The sequence below is a fragment of the Crotalus tigris genome, unplaced genomic scaffold (assembly GCF_016545835.1).
Source record: "Crotalus tigris isolate CLP2741 ecotype Arizona unplaced genomic scaffold, ASM1654583v1 scf7180000019100.1392032, whole genome shotgun sequence".
Classification (NCBI taxonomy): Eukaryota; Metazoa; Chordata; class Lepidosauria; order Squamata; family Viperidae; genus Crotalus; species Crotalus tigris.
Genome location: NW_024097375.1, coordinates 53,473 through 71,903, shown reverse-complemented (window position 1 = coordinate 71,903; position 18,431 = coordinate 53,473). Strand labels below are relative to the sequence as shown.

At 35.5% G+C, this 18,431-nt stretch overlaps 1 protein-coding gene across 1 annotated transcript in view; it reads left to right on the top strand.

Annotated features, from left to right (window-relative positions):
* LOC120315406 (dynein heavy chain 6, axonemal-like) overlaps positions 1 to 18,431 on the top strand; it is a 169,826-nt gene that overhangs the window by 101,096 nt on the left and 50,299 nt on the right. The window contains exons 55-62 of the mRNA XM_039359700.1: positions 852 to 1,055; positions 2,803 to 2,928; positions 4,928 to 5,092; positions 7,288 to 7,355; positions 12,110 to 12,290; positions 13,279 to 13,458; positions 14,175 to 14,408; positions 15,410 to 15,545. Of these exons, the coding sequence (XP_039215634.1) occupies positions 852 to 1,055; positions 2,803 to 2,928; positions 4,928 to 5,092; positions 7,288 to 7,355; positions 12,110 to 12,290; positions 13,279 to 13,458; positions 14,175 to 14,408; positions 15,410 to 15,545 (1,294 nt within the window). The remainder of the gene's footprint in view (positions 1 to 851; positions 1,056 to 2,802; positions 2,929 to 4,927; positions 5,093 to 7,287; positions 7,356 to 12,109; positions 12,291 to 13,278; positions 13,459 to 14,174; positions 14,409 to 15,409; positions 15,546 to 18,431) is intronic.

Sequence of the window (18,431 nt, the reverse complement as noted above, 5' to 3'; positions counted from 1 at the left end):
TAGTGACCTGGTTGTTAAGTGAATCTGGCTTCCCCATTGACTGTGCTTGCCAAAAGGTTGCAAAAGGTGATCACGTGACCTTGGGACACAGCAACGGTCATAAGTACAAACCAGTTGCCAAACATCTGAATTCTGATCACATGTTTATGGGGAATGCTGGAAAGGTTGTAACTGTGAAAAATGGTCATAAGTCACTTTTTTCAGTGCCATTGTAACTTTCAATGGTCACTAAATGAACTGTTGCAAGTCGAGGACTACCTGTATTTTAGTGGAAATTGTAAATTGTGTATAAAGGAAAAATTGTCTAAAATTGGCTAAAAAAACAAAAAAAACATAATTAATTGATTACTTCCATTAACAGACACCTACAAAAGCAAAAATGTTTCCATAATTAAATTTTCATGGTTGGTTGCACAGTCAATCAGATATTTATAGAATTCTTCCCAAGGACCTGGGATATTTTTTTATTATTAGGTTATTTAATGTAGATGACCATTCAGTTCTTTTTACCTTTACTTGAACTGATGTATCATTACCAATTGACTACTATCCAGCTACATTTCTATTAATTTTCCATCCTCAAAGTCAGAAGCATTTGCTGAAAAATCAGATTTCTGGTCTCATTCATTTTGACAATCTCATTAAGAGAAAGATCTTTTGGTTTATAAAATTATTTATATCCAGTGCTTTTTTTGTAAAATAAAAAAAAAAAAAAAAGGTGCCGGAACTCACACATGTCATACAACCCGCCTTGCCTATTGGACATCTGCCTTATTAACTCATGTAAACTTTGTATTTCTTATAGTAAATGAAACAGCTTTTCCTGATTTATATTTCCCCTTTCAAATTAGTTAATTGAATGCTGGATCAAACAGTGCCAAGATCTAGACATTCCTATTAGTTCTGAGTTCAGTCTTATAAATATTTTGGGAGACCCCTATGAAATTCGACAGTGGAATACTGATGGATTACCTCGCGATTATGTTTCTACTGAAAATGGTATTCTAGTTACACGTGGGCGACGCTGGCCACTCATGATTGATCCTCAGGATCAGGTAAGTGTTTATTTTAATCATTTATTTATAACTGGCATATTCAAGAAATATTATATAGTTTGTTTTTCTATATAAAAGACATATTGTGTGCAATTATTATTCAGTATTGTTAGTTTATGGTCCTTTAGAGATTCAGCTGGACTTCTAGGCTCTGGATAGTATATTCTTCCTGTTCCTTCTCTTCTCACCTTGCTCTGCTAGTTTGAAAAGAAGAAGAAAGACACTGAAGAATTTAGGGATTTGTCACTGCTTTTCTGAACACACAACTATTGTCAAACTGAACTTTCCCTCTAATTCTCAGCCACAGTTTCGCCAATCTATCACCGTGATCTGGTTTCTTTGAACAAACAAGCACCTCCTTTTTTCTCTATTATTATAGGAGACCTAGCCAATGGCTGCTACCCTCTTTCTAGAACTGTTGATGTTTTGAACACCCAGAATTCCTTCAACCTTTTAATTGGCCCTAAAACTATTCACTTCTTTTTCTGGGCCCAATTACACACATACAATAGTATCTGGCAGTCTTCTGTAATGCCGGATTATAACAATAATAGCCACCAACAGCAATAACTGTTTAACCACATAGACTCGTGTATTTGAAATGGGTGGCCATATAAATCTACCAAATGAAATAAAATAAAACGGAGTTACCCTGTGATAAGATAGGTGTACTTGTAGGACAAGGTAGCTATGTGAGAGAAAGGCCATAACTGTTTCAAATTAACTAGACATCCTCTTACCAATAGCCATTATATCACTTTTTTTTCTTTCACTGGTTAGGTAGAACAGGGAATTTAGGCAAAAATTGATTAAAGAATAGATCGAAATTAAAATCTAATTATGTGATTGTTTATTCATTACTTTGTGGTGGGAGGCCAGGATTACTAAAGTAATTCTCTATCAGGTGCCTATCATATTGTTGCTGTAGCCTGTTTTCTTTTCCGTTTCTCATGCCAAGAGAAAGAGGTTAAAAAAAGTACAGTCCAGAAGTTCAAAACAATACCTTAGCTGCTGTCATGAAAAGTTCCTTATCAAATTCTCATTCTTATAGCTGCCATGTAAGAAGAAGGCACCTCCTAAACCTTGCAGATCCACTAGCATCTTCCTTAGATATTCCACATATATATATATATATATTTAAATATATATACAATTCAATATATATATTTAAATATATATATACAATTCATTTTAAAACTTGGAATGACAAAAAACCATTCATATTTCCTAGGTTCTGCAAATACATTGAGGATTGTTGGTAGTAAATAGTCCCTGACATGCCCTCAGTTCTGACAGTGTTCTTTCTCTCAAACCTTCTTAAAAGAAATATACACTGTTAATACCAGCACTACTATATGCATCAGATTTGAAGCATTCCTTTGCTCCTTGTTGTAACAATCCTCTTTCTCATGTGAATTCCTTGCCATAGGTGGAGGATCTCATGTACCAGGCAGTGGAGGAAATACTGTTGTATTTTACTTTAATTTTACTTGCAAAAGCATGAGTGTAACTGAGAAATAGTGGTTCAAATTCTCATCCTGCCTCTAATTATCACCCTGAAAAAACAAGGCAAGCAGTAGACTTCGATTTCACTCTATGTTGATATAGCAATCATAGAAATAAGAAGGAAATTAATTTTCAGGGTCTGGCTGTTTTAAAAAACAAATAAAATGAGCAGTCCTTTTAAATGTTCAATTAAGATTTCACATTTAACTTCACATTTAACCATATTTTTCCTAATATACAGGCAAACCGTTGGATAAGAACCAAAGAAGCAAAATGTGGTTTAAAAATAATTAAGCTCACGGACACTGGTTTCCTGCGTACACTGGAGAACGCTATTCGTCTGGGTTTACCCGTGCTTCTAGGAGAGGTTTGTATCTTTTTCCATTTTACACACGATAATCTTATTATTTCTTTTATTTATAGTTATTTGATTTATTCTGCAGGCTACAATTGCTTGCTAAAAGGTCCATAAGAAAAATGACTGTTTTCGACTTCTGGGAGAATCCATATTTATTTATTTGTTCATTTATTTTATTTGTCAAACTTTGTTTATCAAATTTCTACCCCACCCATCTCACCCGAATGCCTCTGGGCAGTTTACAAACAAAACATAGGGCAGTCTACAAAAAAGATAGAGTTAAAAAAAAACATGTTAAATGAGTTTAACAGAATTAAAACAAGTTAAAAAGTTTAAAAATTTAAAACGTTACAAAAGGTGGAGGGTGTGTCTCAAGCCACCAGCCATCCCCAGGGTTGTGTACCAGTCTTGGACCCCCGTGCCAGTTATTTGCCATTTATGAGAATTCCATGTGAATATTGGGCATTGGATCATAGTAGCTTCAAAAGGTTTATAATAAAATCCTTTTAAACCCACAGTTCTATACACACTGTCACTTAATTTATAGTTAAGACCTTGTGATTCGAATTAGAATCACGGTAAAAATGGTCATAAAATCCAGTCATGGAATGACTCAATTTATGACTACAATGACTTACAACAGAAATTTTGGTCCCAATTATGGTAATAAGTCAAAGACTACCTGTAACAACATTCCAACTCATTGCCCAATTGCCTCTTCCAAAAGAGATGTACCATATTGTAGAAGTTTTAAAATTCTTTTGTTCACAGCTTCAAACCAGGTCCAGTTATTTTAAAGCACAATTTTTCTCTGGCTAGCTTATTCCCCAATACCCGAAATCTTTTTCCATTGTATTCGGTGTTAGAGAATTATCCTGCTGAAAGATATAGATCTGAGCTCTTTTATATCATGTTTTTATAACAGTGTGCTTGATTGAAAAGCATAAAAAAGGAAGGGCGGGAGAAAACCATCCTAGTTGTGCTTTTTATCATTGTGAATACCTGAAAATACTTTTTCCATTTTGGGGAGGAGATATCCCAAAGCTTTGCATCCTAGAAAGTTATCAGTTTTATCCATATTTACTGAATATAATGGTAGTAGTAATGGTAAAGGTAGATAATGGACTTCTTATATGAATGCCTCAAAGCCTTTTATATGAAGTAGCAGTTAATAAGTCTGACACACCAGTAAGGTTTGGAAACTGGGAATCCTGTAAGCAGGGACAATTGCGCTGATCTTTTTGTCTTGATAAAGTCCAAATTGAGAGAGAGATAATTATATAACTAGCTGTTACATACAGGGTGTTGTGGTTCCAGCTAATGAAACATTCCAAAGAACTTCCAGGCATTTATTTTCCTAAAAGTCTTTTATTGTTACAAAATGTCGGCACAGGCAAGTAAACAAAAGCATATGTTAAGGGTTATCTTTTGGTTTGTTGGGGTGTTTCATATGAAACCTTTTGACCAATCTGTCAGCTTTCGCTTCACTGGATTTCACCCAGGTGGCTTCAGACATATTTGCAGCGTTGACACAGGGTTCCAGATTTTGAAATACTATTATATATGTATCAATATATGAAGATGCTATGGCTCAACTACTGTGGGTTGTGGCTGTGAAATCTGACCTTTTGTTCCTGATCTCTTCTAAACAACCTAATGCAGGGGTGTCAAATTGCTGGCTTGCAGACTGGATGCGTCATGGAAAAACCACGCCCTCCCCATTGCCGCCAATGGAAAAAAAGTCACGATATGTCACGACATGGCGAGTTTGACACTCCTGGCCTAATGCATGCAAGTTCTAACTCAGGGGTGTCAAACTGCCAGCCCATGGGCCAGACGCATCACAAGGAAACTGCGCTCACCCCATTGCCAACAATGGGGGAAAAGTTCCGAGACGTTGTGTGATGTCATGTGATGTCGCGTGTTTGACATGTCTGTTCTGATTTTTTAATGATTTTTTCAAAACCATACTTGGTAAAATGTATGCTTTTCTTCTTCTTTTCAATAGATTAGAGAAACGCTTGACCCAGCCCTGGAACCTATTCTTTTGAAGCAGACTTTTGTTTCTGGTGGAAGACTGTTAATTCGCCTTGGAGATTCAGACATAGATTATGATAGAAACTTTAAGTTCTACATGACAACAAAAATGCCAAACCCCCACTATTTACCTGAGGTATAATATTAATGAGATGTAGCTGAGCTGCAATTTTCTGCAGAGTTATTCAATTGAGCATAATTCTGAGTAGACAACATAAAATTAGACTCTTAAGAATTTAAAAAGAGGCATTTTTCACTCAATTAAAGTAATTATATATTTTGTTTGCAAAACCATTTTAGGCTTTTTTTAAATCTAAATTAACAACATCTGTAAAAGTTATACTAGGAACGTTTTTGTACAGTTGGTAGACAGTGTGCTAATAGCACTTTCTGGGCTCCATGAATTTGTTTTTTTGGTTTTTTTATATGCATAATTTACTATAAGAAATGGGAATTATGAATGTTAATCAGCTTGTGTTCTAATGCTTTTCAACTTTTTTCTATGGAGAAAAATGAGCTAGAATTGGTACATTGTTTACTTTCTTTCGCTTATGAACATTTGAAATAGAATGTAATTTGAAATATGGTCATGGAGCCCAGAAACTGCTATATCAATTATACCAGAAAACAATAAAACCAGTGGTAACTTTCAAACAGAAGCTCCTACAGAGGTGAGGTGTATGAGAGAGAAAAAGAGAGATAAGGAATACTGTATATTAAAGGACAAACCACTCAGGTAAGTTTGTTTATTGTAGAAAAGTGATGAATCCATTATGAAACAATTCCTGCTTTTATAATGAGATCAGTTTTGAAAATCTTGTACCTCTTTCTCTTACACAAGCAATACAATGATCTAGAAATCCTGGTTTAGATCTATCTCTTTTTTTTGGTACCACTGATATCTAGTAACACTTTGCTTATTTTTAATCATATGTGAACTTAGTGTCGGCCTTCCCAGGTATATCAGACAGGACACATGTTTAGATGAGTTAATTCTACTTTATTGTAAAGGTACATTAACATTAAATCTGACAGTACAAATCTTCCATCTCTTTTACAGCCTGAGAATTTAGTGAGTCCCTTTGGAGCCTCTTTCTCTGCCCAAAATGCAGGTGTAGGCTATGCTCTCTCTTATTTGACCGTTCCATAGACAGTGGTGGGATTCAGCCAGTTTACACCAGTTCGGCAGAACCGGTAACTAATTTTTTGTTGCCCAGGCCCAGAAGCGGACTTCTGGAAGCGGCATCCACACAGAGAACCGATTGTTCACATATTTGAATCTCACCCCTGTCCATAGACACTATTTCTTCACCCCCATCTCTCCAGGTCTTCTCAGATACCATTACATGAAGACTTAATGTGGTTTGTGTATAATGGTTATGTGATCCTAGCCTTTTGGGTTAAACAAATAATACATTAGAACTTAAGGTATTACACAGAACCAGCCACAAGGGCGTTTTCAACAAAACCTTGTCAAAAGAAGCTTTAGGTTAGCTCAAGTTGTGAACCAGCTAGTGAATGACTCAGCATCTAGATAAATAGAATTTTCCACGTATCAGCCAAATACAGTAGATTTTGCAATACAGAGGAAGTTAAATTGTATACTACAGGTGACACTGGAAGGCTAAGGGAAAAAAGCACTTTAAGTTAAATTCTGCCTCTCTCCCTGTAATGTATTATAGTGCTTTTCTACAATATTGTAGTGCACATTTTAAATCTTCACCCATGATTTGAAACAGGGCAAGGAAAGGTGCAACATAATGACATTACAGTTTGAGAAATATTATAGATTAGAAGATAAGGAAGAAGAAAGCATTGGGCTATTAATTTTAGTGGCATTTCCATGTCACCATAAAATGATTTTGGTGGGGTATTAAATGTTTTATAGTCCAACTGTGAAAAATCAATTCAAGGCCAGAGTTACTGTATAACTTTTCAGAAGTAATGAGCAGTGTAACAACAACTGAAACTGATAAAGAATGTCATCTGTACTTAGGAGTATCAAGTTCTATCAAAGCACATTAGCTTGGCTGATTTGGCAACAAGCTAAGGAACATGAGCAGTTCTTAACTGCTTTGCCCGCATCCAGGGATATCTTAAGGCATTTGCAACCAGTTTCAGAGTGCAAAATATTTATAAAATATATTACTTTGATTTCATTAAAGGACCTTAATTGAGATTTATGGTTGAGTAAACATCCGCTAGACTGCAATGTGAATTTCTTATTATCTTTTGAAGGGTCATACATAACTTTTTATCATTATTTTTTTAAATCTGAATATAACATTCTTTTTAACATGAAGATGCTTTTCTTTTTTCTTTTTCTTACAGGTGTGCATCAAAGTAACCATAATAAATTTCACTGTTACCCGTTCTGGTCTGGAAGATCAGCTGCTAAGGTACTGCTTCTATTTCATAGTGTAATTTATTGAATATGTCTATAGTATATAGCAGTCTTATAGACTCTGTGTGTAAATTCTGCACAACTTCCCTCTAGCCTCATCTCACCTGCATGAAGCATTATTAGTTTCTTCTATCATTGTTGTGAGGTATGAAAAAAGTATCATATTTATTCATTAATTAGATAAAACAAAGTAGTGGAAACCTAATATTTATCAGTAACAGAAGAATGTGTTTCACTGAAATGTGGTTGTGTGCTGATAAGCATTACAAAAGAACCTACTAATGTTCTAAAGTATGGTAGTATCAATCTATCCAATGAGTTCTGATTAATTAATTAATTAAAATCTCCTCTGTGCTCAAGGATACAGCATCAAGATGCTGATTACTATATCTCTGTGAATTTCACTGTTCTTTCCAGCTTCCATTCAGATGGTTGTTTCTGGAGAATACTAGCTCTGCCCTTTTTTATTTTATTATATTTTATTGTCTCTGGTGCTTTGTATTGTGGAGAGGAGCAGAAAGGTGTGAAACTTTCATTTGCATAGATCAAAACAGATCACACCTTCATCCTATCACTATAAGTACAACTAAGGAAAAAGTCCAGCTTAAATCAACTATCATTACCAGCCTGCCATTATCAACTCAACTGACATGCTATCCTTTTGTAAAAACTAAAGAAACCTATATGGGCCTTAAAGTGAGGTTCCCACTTGTGGGAGAACAAAATAGATGGCAACAAATGTTTTCTGCTGAGTAAACATTTTTCTCCTTCCTCTTCCTCCTTCCTTGACACTTAGATGCCAAACAAGAAACTAAGATATATTCCTCCTCAACTCGGCTGGTCTACAACCGTAATAAAGTTTATTATTATTATTATCCTCCTCAACTTAATTTTTAGTACCAAAGTTTTAATGCATAGCACACGTTTTTTTTAAATATTTGGGAAAGTTGATAGTAGGAAGATAAGTATGAAAGCACTTGCTGATATCTGGATCAACTGTCATGGTTCTGACAGACAGAGACGAATAAAGCAGAACTCCAAGGCTTGCAAATTCCTCAAAAAACATGTTTATTAGTTATAAACTATCAACATGGTCAACAGTGAAACCAAGTCTGAGTACACAAGTAACAATTTTCCAATACAAAGTTAAATGTCCCGTCCATAAAAGCTATGCAAGCAACTACATTCCCCAATATTAAGGTGACCAATCGTCCTCCTTTAGGAAGGACAGTCCTTCTTTTGTACTCATTTAAATAATAATTAATAGGCATGTAAGTATAATTACAATATAAAATGTTATTGTTACAAATGTTTTTTATTACACATTTATCATAGTATAATGTATTCTGTATTGTTGCAATGAATAAAATGTTTTATTTACGATATTTTTTTTCTTCAATTTATTTGTGTCCTCCTTCCCATTGTAAAAAAGTTGGTCACCAGTATAATTATTTGGCATGCTTTTTATGCAATGCCCAGTCCCTAGTCTTGGGAGCATCCAATGACCTTGATTCCCACAGGACAAAATATTATTTTGACTAATGAAGCACCTGAGCAATCCTCCTCCCTCCGTGTGGCAACTTAGAATGAGAAGGAAACTAGCTGCAGTCACTGCATCCAGTTTTGGTCACCACGATGTAAAAAAGATGTTGAGATTCTAGAAAGAGTACAGAGAAGAGCAACAAAGATGATTAGGGGACTGGAGGCTAAAACATATAAGGAACAGTTGCTGGAATTGGGTATGTCTAGTTTAATGAAGAAAAGGACGAGGGGGGACATGATAGCAGCGTTCCAATATCTCAGGGGCTGCCACAAAGAAGAAGGAATCAAGCTGTTTTCCAAAGCACCTGAAGGCAGGACAAGAAGCAATGGATGGAAACTAACCAAAGAGAGAAGCAACCTAGAACTAAGGAGAAACTTCCTGACAGTTAGAACAATTAACCAGTGGAACAACCTGCCTCCAGAAACGATGAATGCCCCAACACTGGAAGTTTTTAAGAAGAAACTGGACAGCCATTTGTCCAAAATGGTATAGGGTTACCTGCCTGTGCAGGGGGTTGGACTTGATGACCTCTAAGGTCCTTTTCAACTTCATTATTATTATTATTATGGATCATCGCACAGTCAGCCAGATGTTCAAACTGGACTTGGCACTTTGTCTACCTATCGAGTCCTTACCCAGGACCTGGGACAGGTAGATGTGGATGTTTGATGGTATTACAGGTATCGTCGCAGGATGGAAGCAGTTCCTATTATTATTATTATTATTATTATTATTATTATTATTATTATTCATTAAACATGAACTTTAGTCAACTGATGATGATGATGATGATGATGATGATGATGATGATTTGTAGAGATGACATCAACATTAAGAAGCTCTGAAAGGAGTTATATAAAACACTAAACATTTTAATGTATTTTTAGTTTTATTTTACCTGGAAAATTAGAGTTCCAAATCATTGCTGCATAACAGTGTTTAAAAAAAGAAATCATTGTAAGTTTGCTGAGAAGCTTCCACTGTGAGACTTCTACATGGCTGGGAGAAAGCAATCAAACGTTCATTGACGGGTTAAATAAAATTTCTTGCTTTGGAGAACTTTGGTTAATCCAGTTCATTGTGTTTATGAAGCTACAATTTGGTACACTATACATATGCCTGCTGGGTTTATGATTCTAATGCCATCTCTTCTATGAGATTATTTACAATGATTGTAATCAATTTTACCTTTATGTGAATAGATCTAATTTATATTTGGGAAGTATACAGTGAAATATTTTTAAAAAATCCTTTCTTTATTATAAACCTATAAGAAATTTAGAGACCTTTATGACCAATAGTCTATGTTATAGTATCATGTTCTGATATTCTATTATTCTGTAGGTTTCTAGCAAAGCAAATTAGAAATTACCAAGAGTTTAACAATGATTGCAATTAAAAATAAGTTTACTAAAATATTTCATGAAGTACTTCCAATGAACCCTAATAATTCTCCCTAATGATTTGAGGTAAATTTTGCTTTGTGAAATATTCAGTAAAAGACCTTAAAATATGTATAAAAGTAATGAGCCCGTTCTGAAAAGCAGAAAAAAAGAATTTATTGTTTTAGATAAGTGAGATTATTCATATCAACGTTTCCTTAATCAATTTCTTTTGTATCCAAGTTATAGCTAAGAGACAGCCTAGATCAGTGGTGACAAACCTATGGCACGTGTGCCAGAGGTGGCACTCGGAGCCCTCTCTGTAGGCACACATGCCGTTGGCCCAGGCTCGCCTCCCCCATGACCCCCTCCTCACCAGCAACCCCCCTGGAGGAGAGTTGTCCCCGAGTGCGGCCCACGCGAAGCAGCACAGCCAAGGACATGGCAGCCAGGCAGCGTAGACAAGACTCTGGTCTCACGCCCCATCACGCACAGTTGATGCTGTGGGGCATGGGCAGAGGGCGTGGTTGCCATGGTGCTGCTGGGCTGCCTGGGCAATTGTGGCAGGCCCTGGAGGTGGTGAGTGGCCCTGCGGGCAGGAGATGTGGGCGATGGGGTCGGGGTGGAGCAGGGGCAGGGGCAGGGCAAGGGGTAGAATGGGGCGGGGCCAGTTTTTGGGCACTCGGTTTCTAAAAGGTTCGCCACCACTGGCTTAGATTGCTTCCTTGAATGAGAGGAGGGGGGCACCATGATTCAGAAAGCAAGGCATTATATACATTTAAAGGTTAATACATTTAAAGATTTGATATCTTCTCAGTGGAAAGCCAGTTTGGTGGAGTGGTTAAGACATCAAGCTACACGCCAGGAGACTGTGATTTCTAGTTCCACCATAGACACAAAGCCAGTTGGGTGACCTTGGGCTAGTCACTTTCTCTCAATTTTAGGAAAAAGGCCATGTCAAATCACTTCTGAAAGAAATCTTACCAAAAAAACTGCAGGGACTTGTTCAGGCAGTCCCTGAGAATCAGGCATGATTGAACAGAAGAAAAATAAATACTCTTAGTAGCATGTTTCAAACAGATAACTGATATGATTGAAGATATTTTCAGAGAAATTTGAGTGGTTTAATAATAAAACAACTCATATGCACAAATAGATTGTTGGGAAACTGCAACTCTCAAAATTCCCAGCTTTAATAGATCAGGAATCCTCAAACCAGGACTATCTACAATCATGATAGCATTATTTCCTAATTATATTAGAATTTTTCATTTCTTCATTGATTTCTAAAACGGGTCTCACTTCTTGAGGATTTTTAGAAATATATATTTTAAAAGACAACTGAAAATGGCTTCCTTTTCCAACTTCTTCATTGCATTACCGTTCTTACTTTATTTTTACCCCATAGGCAGTCAGAATTATATACCCAAGCTCATTTCACATTAAGCTGTTTTGGGGGGGGGGGGCCTTCTCTAAAGGCTGCTGATCTTCTCTTTGCGAATGTCAATTGTTTGTTTTCTATAAAACGTCTCCTCTACTTTCCCTGGGTGTCAGGGAAAGAGGCAAGTAATAAAACACGCATCATGACACAGCAATGCAATTTCTATCCATTACACACTTGCATGCAGAATTGAGATGCAGTTACAGAATGGTGGAGCTTGTATTATACTATCATGATATTCATTTTGGCATTATTGTGGCTGTAATCCTTTGCTCCAAAGGATCAGAAATAAAGATCTTTTTATATTGAATAATAGTTAAAGCATTAACTTATAACAACATTGCTCATGTTCAAACAATTCTACATTTTAACTGTCATTTCAGTGATGTCGTGCGATTAGAGAGACCTGAACTAGAGGAACAAAGAACACAGCTCATTATAAGAATTAATGCTGATAAGAATCAACTGAAAGCAATTGAAGATAAAATTCTAAAAATGCTTTTTACATCAGAAGGGAATATTCTGGACAATGAAGAACTCATCAATACTCTTCAAGAATCAAAGGCAGGAAGCATTTTATATCTGTCTGTTTGCTTATCATCTATACATACATACCTATCATCAAACTTAATCATGCTTATAATCAAGGAAATATATTAAGCTTGTAGTTTTCAGTGATTATATTCTAGACGGTTACATTTGAATAATAAGAGTAATGTATTTGATATTGTGCATATTACAAAGTGGAAATACTTTCATTTTTCATTAAGAAATAGGTTCTATTCCTGAATGTTCTGCAAACAACGAAATATGAAAAAGATAACACGTAAAAACCTCTTGTTTATACCAAGATCATAAATCAGTTTATTAAGCCTTACATTACAAGGACATCATTAGATTTACAACATTTAGAAACATCAATATCCAGCAACTACTTCAGTTCATGGTCCTAATATAAATAATCTCCTTCATATATCAAGCCAATTTAGAGCAATTAATCCACCATAGAAACAGTCTCCAATTATATCCTACTAATCCTTTACAATATGAGAAAAATTACATACTGTAACTGAGTATGGTTTCAACCCATTGAACACTTAAAAGTGATGTACAAAAAATAAATATTCTTATTGTTATTATCCATGTCTTTTAAAATGGTACAGCAGGATTTTGTGAAAAAATTGTTCCATGTTTAAAATGAGAGTATTATAATGATTAGAAGCAATATTAGGAGCAAGAAGACTCAGGTTTACAGTTACCCTCAGCCATGGGTGACTTTGGGTCTGTTACTCTCAAACCTATTATTTAGGGACTTTGTGGGGGAAAATTGGAGGAGGCCATTTTATGTATGCTGCTCTGAGAAATTGGGGCGGGGGGAGAATATAAGTCGGGGGTGTCAAACTCACATCACGTGACGTGTTGCGACGTATCACGACCTTTTTCCATTGCCGGCAATGGGGTGGGCTCGCTTTTGCCATGATGCATTCGGCCTCAGGCTGGCAGTTTGACACTCCTGATATAAGTCAAATAAAATTTAAATTTGTGCTTTTAGGTTACATCTGGTGCCATTAAAATAAGGCTTGTAGAGGCAGAAACTACAGAAGAAAAGATAAATGCTGCTCGTGAAAAATATCGTCCTGTTGCTACTCGAGGATCAGTTATGTATTTTGTAATTGCAAGTCTTTCTGATATTGATCCAATGTATCAGTTTTCTTTAAAATATTTCAAACAGGTTGGTAACTTTTCTTTCAACTGCATGTTTCCATTAGCTATTTTTTTCTCATTAAAAACAGACATAACATAGGCAATTCCCTTCATGTCATTGACTTTGAAACTAATTGCTAACATGATTTGCAATATGACTTGCTTTATTGCTGATTGAGGTAACTACAGATAAAGTTGATTGCCTCATTTGTTAGATCCTGGTCTTTCTATAAGATAAATTGTCAGAAGAACTGTATAGCATACAATACTAATTAGGGGTTGCCACAAAGAAGAGTGGGGTCAACCTATTCTCCAAAGCACCTGAAGGCAGAAAAAGAAGCTGTTTTAAGAAGACATTGGACAACCATTTATCTGAAATGTTATAGGGTCTCTTGAGCAGGGGTTGGACTAGAAGACCTCCAAGGTCCCTTTCAACTCTGTCATTCTGTTATTCTATATACTAGCATTTGGAGTCAGGCAGTACGTAAACTTAAATAAAATTAGTTGGTCCACTGCTTTGGGCCACTGTCTCTCTGCCCAACTCACCTACAATATTGTCATTGTGGAGAAAATGAGAGGGGGAAGGAGCATTAGGTATGTTCACCACTTCAATTTATTTATAAAAATAATAAAGGCCAGATAACAAAAGTCTTTAAAAATCTAAATTAATATTCTGCTTTTATTTCAGGATCTCACTTTCCCTATCCTCTTTAATGCTCGTTATCTTTCCCTTTTTCTTTGTAGCTATTTAATGTGACAATTGAAACTTCTGAAAAAAATGATGTTCTGCAATTGCGATTAGATATCCTACTAAGTCAGACTCTCTATGCAACTTACACTAATGTTTCCCGAGGCCTTTTTGAACAGCACAAACTCATCTACAGCTTCATGCTGTGCATTGAAATCATGCGGCAGAAAGAAGAACTTACAGACCTTGAGTGGAATTTTTTCCTGCGTGGAGCTGCTGGTTTGGATAAGGTATTGGGAGAATGATTTTAATAATTAGTGAGATTTCAAATTTCTATTTTTAGTCATTGTAAACAAGAGGTTAGCATTCCAACTTCTCACTGAGAATTTAAGAAATTCAAGAAAAACAAAACATCCTTAACACAAACGGTTTCCAATAGTTCTTGTTGTTAGGAGATAGTTTTGTGCTGTTTGTTTCATTCGAATATGCTTTTATTAGTCAACAACCAAAATAAATTTCCTACCTGTCTGTCTACCAAACACCCTTGCAGCTATAAGAAACAATGAACAGAGATACAACCATTCAAGATATAGCCAAGTATAATGTCAGTAAACAAGGAAAGGCTCAGGCAGCGCTAGGCTGAGACTTTCCTTTGCTGTAGGTATTAGCCTTCAAATCAACTTAATTTTGAAATGCCCAGAAAAGTGCTGTTCTTTTTGGTGTTTTAGAATCCATAAAGGGGAAGAAACAGAAAAAGAACAACAAAAATACAAAAACTCTAAAAAAAAAAAAAAGTATGGAGAGTCCTCAGCCAGAATATCTGCTGCTAAGCAAGGAAATTGTTAAGTGGTTGAACCTAATTTTATTACCTTTTTTGCCACAATTATTAAGCGACTCATTGTGGTTGTTAAATGAATCATGCAGTCATTAAGTGAATCTGGCTTCCCCCATTGACTTTGTCAGAAGCTGGCTGAGAAGGTTGCAAATGGCAATCATGCGATCCTGGAATGCTGCAACTGTCATAAATACATGCTGGTTGCCAAATGCCTCAATATTGATGTGACAGTTTAAGGTGCAAGGAGCAGTCATAAGTCACCCATACTGTTATCATTAAGCAGCTGATCAGAGATCTGATATTAAGGTTTGATCAGAAAACTAGGCAACACAGTAATTATGTCATGCTTTGGATTTTTTTCAACCGTATTCATATTTTACCTAGTGTGTAGGCTGAATATATTCCCTATGCAACTTTTGCCCATTTTACTTGACATATCTATCATCTTTGTAACAGGAACGGCCTGCCAAACCTCAGATTCCATGGTTGGAAGAAAATACGTGGTTTATGTGCTGTGACTTAGAAGAAACACTTCCAAGTTTTGAGGGCATTCAAAAAGACATATTGCTCAAGCCCATTTTCATTAAACTAGGTAACATATTTCTAAAAAGGGATTGTAAAACATTTATACAAGAAATGGTTTTATGCTTTTCCTGCATAAATTGGACTCCTCTCAAATAATTAAATTCTCTTTTTAATACTTACTGTATATATTTTTAATTGTATTTTCTAACGGTTGATGAAAGCTAGTTAGTTAGTCAGTTAGTTAGTTAGTTAGGTAGTAAAAGAAGAAAAGACAACCATTTGTCTGAAATGGTATAGCATTTCCTGCCTGAGCAGGGGTTGGACTAGAACAGAGGTCCCCAACCATTTGTGTAGCCCGGTTGTTGGCATGCCATGGCCTGGTACTGGTCCACAGACTGGGGGTTTGTGATCCCTGGAGTAGAAGATCTCCAAGCTCTCTTCCAATTCTGTTATTCTGTTGGTTGCTATAAAGATCTTGTTTTCCAAACTAGGCAGCATAGGAGGGAGAAGTGCTTAAAGGTGTTCTTCCTGGCTAGTTAGTTTGATCTATTCCAAACCTCTCCCAAAGGGGAGAACTATAGTCATGTAAAGCAAGTTCAGCTGCCACTTCATTTTATGTTTTAAACTTTCACGTTGGAGAAATTTGCATAAGAAAGAACGATATCAAAGAAGCTTGCATTGGGAAATACAAATGGTAAGGAAAGTATTTTAATCTTAACACAAAGTTGTTGTTTTTGTTTATATATTTGTTTTTTTTTTGGAGACTTATTTAGAAAAGATTAACCTTGTGGGATTCAGTTTAATGTTGCTGTCTGCAATGGCAGACTGCATTTTAGTGAATCCACTGTGTGAGAGATCTATATTAAATTTCTCTTTAAGTTCCCTAATGACAGCCTCAACAGCTAAAACCTTCTTTATCTACTGACATTTGCATAATTGGAGCCTCTTCCTTTGTCAGCAAATACTCCCATTAAGGCAGTATCCTGGCTGTCTGCAAGCCATGATTTGCAAATCAAGAGATAATTTGGGGAGGGGGGTGAACTCTCTCCTATTTTTCCATTCTGTTGTTTTTATAATCTTTTTAAATGCGAGTTTCTAATAATAGCTCTTGCAACATCTTCCAATAAAGTTAAAAACACAATAACCCTGATAATATTCCCAAATACTGCTTCTGTTCTTTCTTTGTCCTGTGTAATAGTGCTATGTTTAAACTAATTATATATCACAGTAATTAGAGTTGAGGGCAACCAGGATTTAAAATTAGGGTTTGAAATCATGCTAAATAAAATTAGAATCAGATCAGGAAAAAGAACAACATGAGTAAAGCAGGCATTTTTCCAAAGCAGACATTTTGGTAATATCTCAATTTTTGCAGAGTAAAGGGAATAAATTTCCATTAGAATTAAGATTTTCTTCATCTTTTCTTTTTTATAATATTTTATTTATTTTATTTCTAATTTTACAATTAAGTATTTAAAAAGCAACATGGTGGCTGGGTTAATCAATAGTTCAATAACATACATAAATCTTTAGTACAAATCTCAAATTACAACATCAGATATTTTCTCTCTTTTTCTTTTAATATCTACTATCTGATATTAGACTAATATAGTTCTTATTATCAACTAAGTAAAAACATCATTATTACATATATCAATAATTTTTAGCTTATACATATCTTACATTCACACGCTGTATGAATGTATTTATTTTATTGTTTTATTGTCATATTATTGTTTTAATTTTGTACGCCGCCCTGAGTCCCTTGGGATTGGGCGGCATATAAATTTTAGAAATAAATAAATAAATAAATAAATAAATTGTGTTTACATTTAATCCTTATATACAATCAATTTCCCAAGCTTTAATTTCCCATCAATATTCAAATTAACATTTGATATTTATAATTTTCAAGCTTTAGGTAACCAAAGTTTCCCTTATCTCAACTTCTTTTTTCCCCTTTTCATAACAAAATCTAATATTCTAAATACACATCTTCTCTATTTGAGTATAGTCTTGTTCTGTTTTCTAAAAGTTATCTATTTTCCACCATATTAAACCATATAATTAATAATACAGTATCCCCTTCAAAACCATTATATGTATTGTCTGGGTTAACCAATAAATCAGTAATATTCATAAACGTTTTCATTTGGGTTTAATTTTTAAAAGTTCAAATGCTCCCTTTTTTTCTAGTAATATCTTTTGTCTCATATTAAGCAAACAGAATTCTTATTTTCAACTGATTTCCAAATATTTTAAATTAGGTGACCAAAATTCCCCTTATCTCAACTTTTCCCCTTTTCCCTTTTCATACCAAAGTCTATTAATCTTGTTACACATCTTACCTATTCAATTATAATGATACTTTATTTTCTAAAAGTATCTATTTTCCCCCATATTCAACCCTCTAATTAGTAATATGAAATCCCCTCTAATAAATCAAAACTATAGTGGAGTCACCACTTTTTTTGGAGGGTGGGGTAGATATTCCCTTCCCTCTTTCCTCACAGGGGGAAAAATACTTTGGGCAACTTTTACAGGAGAAAATACTTAAAGTCTTAAAGAGAAGATCAGATCTCATCCAGTTTCATCTCTGTTGCTTTAAAGGTGCTTGATAGTAATTTTGACTTCGGTTGTCAGCAGCTTAGTGATGAGCCATATTGCTATGGCTGATCTTTCCCCCGCCGGTTTGGAGGGCTACCCAGATCAAGCAGAAGGGCTGCTGCCCTCCTGCGATCAAGTGGGGGTCCCTCCTTGCTTGTCGCCCCTACAGGGCAACTTTCGATCCTTTCCAGGGTCCCCCAACGGGATGAATTTGGATACGGAAGACGGAGCTCGCCTTCCTACATCCGCAGATACTGCGATGGCAAACCAGAAGTCAAGATTTTCTTCATCTTTTCTAATGTTACAGAAGCTATTGACAACCCATTTTTTTTCCATTGAGCATTTG